Source organism: Oncorhynchus masou, chromosome 2, assembly GCF_036934945.1.
Source record: "Oncorhynchus masou masou isolate Uvic2021 chromosome 2, UVic_Omas_1.1, whole genome shotgun sequence".
Classification (NCBI taxonomy): domain Eukaryota; kingdom Metazoa; phylum Chordata; class Actinopteri; order Salmoniformes; family Salmonidae; genus Oncorhynchus; species Oncorhynchus masou.
The window spans coordinates 3,367,950-3,373,593 of record NC_088213.1 but is presented as its reverse complement, the minus strand read 5'-3'; the positions used below and the strand labels follow the sequence as shown (position 1 = coordinate 3,373,593).

The following is a 5,644-nucleotide window of genomic DNA, read 5'->3' as shown; positions in this document are numbered from 1 at the left end:
TCACTGTATAGCACCGTTTTCTAGTTACGTATTGCTGCCCCAGTGAATACAACCAGCTCCATAGTAATAAGCAGCATTAGCCCCAGTGAATACAACCAGCTCCATAGCAACAACAGCATTAGCCCCAGTGAATACAACAACAGCTCCATAGCAACAGCAGCCCCATGAATAGCCCCATAGTGAATACAACCAGCTCCATAGCAACAGCAGCATTAGCCCCAGTGAATACAAACAGCTCCATAGAAACAGCAGCATTAGCCACAGTGAATACAACCAGCTCCATAGAAACAGCAGCATTAGCCCCAGTGAATACAACAAGCTCCCATAGCAACAGCAGCATTGGCCCCAGTGAATACAACCAGCTCCATAGTAACAGCAGCATTAGCCCCAGTGAATACAACCAGATCCATAGCAACAGCAGCATTAGCCCCAGTGGGCAACCAGCTCCATAGTAACAGCCATTAGCCCCAGTGAATACAACCAGCTCCATAGCAACAACAGCATTAGCCCCAGTGAATACAACCAGCTCCAGTAAACAGCAGCATTAGCCCCAGTGAATACAACCAGCTCCATAGCAACAGCAGCATTAGCCCCAGTGAATACAACCAGCTCCATAGTAACAGCAGCATTAGCCCCAGTGAATACAACCAGCTCCATAGCAACAGCAGCATTAGCCCCAGTGAATACAACCAGCTCCATAGCAACAGCAGCATTAGCCCCAGTGAATACAACAAGCTCCATAGCAACAGCAGCATTAGCCCCAGTGAATACAACCAGCTCACAACATCAAAACATGGGCTTAGAAAGCATCCCACTACTAAGTAATCACATCATGTTACAACACTGGCTTGTAGTATTATCTCTCACACACACACACGCACACACACACACGCACACACACACACACACACACACACACACACACACACACACACACACACACACACACACACACACACACACACACACACACACACACACACACACACACACGTAGAGCAGTATGTTAGTCCCAGCATGGACTTGGTAGGATAGAGGGCCAAATCGGTGGAGGCTCTGCTGTGTGTGTGTGTGTGTGTGTGTGTGTGTGTGTGTGTGTGTGTGTGTGTGTGTGTCAAATAGGATTTGGCTGCTCTGGTTACCTTGGGCACCAGAAGGCTGGATGTCCTTTGGGTGGTGTACCATTCTTGATGCACACAGGAAACTATTTAGTATGAAAAACCCAGCAGCGTTGCAGTTCTTGACACACTCAAACCAGTGCACCTGACACCTACTACCATACCCTGTTCAAAAGCACTTCAATATTTTGTCTCTGAAGGGCACACATACACAATCCATGTCTCAATTGTATCAAAGCTTTAAAGTCCTTCTTTAACCTGACTCCTCCCCTTCATCTACACTGATAGAAGTGGATTAACAAGCAGGTGACATCAATAAGGGATCATATCTTTCACCTGTAATCACCTGGTCAGTCTACATCATGGAAAGAGCAGGTGTTCTTAAATGTTTTGTATACTCAGTGTAAAAATATACTGGGCCTCCTGTTCCACACGATGACAATGAACTAATTGGCCCTGTCACAGTACAACACAGTGGGAACAACAAGCCCTAATTGGCCCCATCACAGTACAACACAGTGGGAACAACAAGCCCTAATTGGCCCCATCACAGTACAACACAGTGGGAACAACGAGCCCTAATTGGCCCCTTCACAGTACAACACAGTGGGAACAACGAGCCCATCACAGTAATTGGCCCCATCACAGTACAACACAGTGGGAACAACGAGCCCCACTAGTGGCCCCATCCACAGTACAACACAGTGGGAACAATGAGCCCTATCACAGTACAACACAGTGGGAACAATGAGCCCTATCCCTGTCACAGTACAACACAGTGGGAACAACGAGCCCTAATTGGCCCCATCACAGTACAACACAGTGGGAACAACGAGCCCTAATTGGCCCCATCACAGTACAACACAGTGGGAACAACGAGCCCTAATTGGCCCCTTCACAGTACAACACAGTGGGAACAACGAGCCCTAATTGGCCCCGCCACAGTACAACACAGTGGGAACAATGAGCCCTAATTGGCCCTGTCACAGTACAACACAGTGGGAACAACGAGCCCTAATTGGCCCCATCACAGTACAACACAGTGGGAACAATGAGCCCTAATTGGCCCTGTCACAGTACAACACAGTGGGAACAACGAGCCCTAATTGGAGCGGGAACCTGATCCCAGATCAGTGGTCCCATGTGCTTTTAGAATCCAGGCCTGTAATGTAGAGAGGTTCCACAAGGGGGCGTAGGAGGGATGTCTGTCCACTGTGTTGTAGCCTGCTACTGTGTCCATAGAGAGAGCAAGGCAGCTTCCTTATGTTGATGATGGAAGGCTGAGATGTCAACTGGCAGAAGATTCAGCACGGGGGTGATTTTATTTGACCCGCCAAATGTTTTTCTGAGCCATAAAAATAATAAGAATAATAATAATAATAATAAATAAAATAATTCACCTCTATGATTTTAATTTAGTAAATCTGTTCCCAAGTAATTCCACTCATAAACAGAAAGATGCGATTGTGTATCAATGTAATCAACATTTGAAATCATTATGTTTTTATTAAATATAAAATCTGTTTGGGATTTTTGCGTCATTTTGTAATCTGCAAGTGAGTTGGTCTTATGGTCTGGCCTCCGACCGTCCACACAAGAAAAGAAAAACATATTGTAGCTGAATCTAGTTGATGATCCTTGATGTAAGATTTCATGAGATTCAGGTGTGTGTGTGTGTGTGTGTGTGTGTGTGTGTGTGTGTGTGTGTGTGTGTGTGTGTGTGTCGCCAACCCTCCTCTCTCTCCGTTTACAGTGTGGAACCGTCTGAATACGTATGAGTACATTGTCAGACAGAGGCATCGCCAGGAGCCCAGAGACATCAGTAAAGGAGTGCAGGGGACCCAAGCAGCGCCTCCTAAATCCAACCTCATCAAGGTACGCTGGTCCAGGGAAATGGGAGGGGCCATTTATATGCACTATATGTACATAATGACTACCTCAGTCTCTAGATACCTCAGTCTCTAGATACCAAGGTACATAATGACTACCTCAGTCTCTAGATACCAAGGTACATAATGGATACCTCAGTCTCTAGATACCAAGGTACATAATGACTACCTCAGTCTCTAGATACCTCAGTCTCTAGATACCAAGGTACATAATGACTACCTCAGTCTCTAGATACCTCAGTCTCTAGATACCAAGGTCCATAATGACTACCTCAGTCTCTACATACCAAGGTACATAATGGCTACCTCAGTCTCTAGATACCAAGGTACATAATGACTACCTCAGTCTCTAGATACCAAGGTACATAATGACTACCTCAGTCTCTGGATACCAAGGTACATAATGACTACCTCAGTCTCTAGATACCAAGGTACATAATGACTACCAAGTTAATGCCTACCTCAGTCTCTAGATACCAAGGTTCTACCTCATACCATGACTACTAACTCAGTCTACTAGACCAGACCACTAACTGTCTGTACCTAGACCAGACTACTAACTGTCAGTCTCTAGATACCAAGGTACCTAGACCAGACTACTAACTGTCAGTTCTCCTCAGACCAGACTCACTAACTGTCCGTTCTACCTCAGACCAGACTCACTAACTGTCTGTTCTACCTCAGACCAGACTCAGACTCACTAACTGTCCGTTCTACCTCAGACCAGACTCACTAACTGTCTGTTCTACCTCAGACCAGACTCACTAACTGACTCAGACCAGACTCACTAACTGTCCGTTCTACCTCAGACCAGACTCACTAACTGTCCGTTCTACCTCAGACCAGACTCACTAACTGTCCGTTCTACCTCAGACCAGACTCACTAACTGTCCGTTCTACCTCAGACCAGACTCACTAACTGTCCGTTCTACCTCAGACCAGACTCACTAACTGTCCGTTCTACCTCAGACCAGACTCACTAACTGTCCGTTCTGTCTCAGACCAGACTCACTAACTGTCTGTTCTACCTCAGACCAGACTCACTAACTGTCCGTTCTGTCTCAGACCAGACTCACTAACTGTCACCTCAGACCAGACTCACTAACTGTCTGTTCTACTCAGACCAGACTCACTAACTGTCTGTTCTACCTCAGACCAGACTCACTAACTGTCTGTTCTACCTCAGACCAGACTCACTAACTGTCTGTTCTACCTCAGACCAGACTCACTAACTGTCTGTTCTGTCCTCAGACCAGACTCACTAACTGTCTGTTCTGTCTCAGACCAGACTCACTAACTGTCTGTTCTACCTCAGACCAGACTCACTAACTGTCTGTTCTACCTCAGACCAGACTCACTAACTGTCTGTTCTACCTCAGACCAGACTCACTAACTGTCTGTTCTACCTCAGACCAGACTCACTAACTGTCTGTTCTGTCTCAGACCAGACTCACTAACTGTCTGTTCTACCTCAGACCAGACTCACTAACTGTCTGTTCTACCTCAGACCAGACTCACTAACTGTCTGTTCTACCTCAGACCAGACTCACTAACTGTCTGTTCTACCTCAGACCAGACTCACTAACTGTCTGTTCTACCTCAGACCAGACTCACTAACTGTCTGTTCTACCTCAGACCAGACTCACTAACTGTCTGTTCTGTCTCAGACCAGACTCACTAACTACCTCTGTTCTACCTCAGACCAGACTCACTAACTGTCCGTTCTACCTCAGACCAGACTCACTAACTGTCCGTTCTACCTCAGACCAGACTCACTAACTGTCCGTTCTACCTCAGACCAGACTCACTAACTGTCTGTTCTGTCCTCAGACCAGACTCACTAACTGTCCGTTCTACCTCAGACCAGACTCACTAACTGTCCGTTCTGTCTCAGACCAGACTCACTAACTGTCCGTTCTGTCTCAGACCAGACTCACTAACTGTCTGTTCTACCTCAGACCAGACTCACTAACTGTCCGTTCTACCTCAGACCAGACTCACTAACTGTCTGTTCTGTCTCAGACCAGACTCACTAACTGTCTGTTCTGTCTCAGACCAGACTCACTAACTGTCTGTTCTGTCTCAGACCAGACTCACTAACTGTCTGTTCTGTCTCAGACCAGACTCACTAACTGTCTGTTCTACCTCAGACCAGACTCACTAACTGTCTGTTCTACCTCAGACCAGACTCACTAACTGTCCGTTCTACCTCAGACCAGACTCACTAACTGTCTGTTCTACCTCAGACCAGACTCACTAACTGTCTGTTCTACCTCAGACCAGACTCACTAACTGTCTGTTCTACCTCAGACCAGACTCACTAACTGTCTGTTCTACCCCGTTCAGACCAGACTCACTAACTGTCTGTTCTACCTCAGACCAGACTCACTAACTGTCTGTTCTACCTCAGACCAGACTCACTAACTGTCTGTTCTACAGACCAGACTCACTAACTGTCTGTTCTACCTCAGACCAGACTCACTAACTGTCTGTTCTACCTCAGACCAGACTCACTAACTGTCTGTTCTGTCTCAGACCAGACTCACTAACTGTCCGTTCTGTCTCAGACCAGACTCACTAACTGTCCGTTCTACCTCAGACCAGACTCACTAACTGTCCGTTCTACCTCAGACCAGA

At 46.6% G+C, this 5,644-nt stretch overlaps 1 protein-coding gene across 1 annotated transcript in view; it reads left to right on the top strand.

Moving 5' to 3' along the window:
* Window positions 1-5,644, top strand: part of LOC135552162 (BTB/POZ domain-containing protein KCTD19-like) — a 42,880-nt gene that overhangs the window by 30,042 nt on the left and 7,194 nt on the right. The window contains exon 4 of the mRNA XM_064983615.1: window positions 2,872-2,993. Coding sequence (XP_064839687.1) covers window positions 2,872-2,993 — 122 coding nt within the window. The remainder of the gene's footprint in view (window positions 1-2,871; window positions 2,994-5,644) is intronic.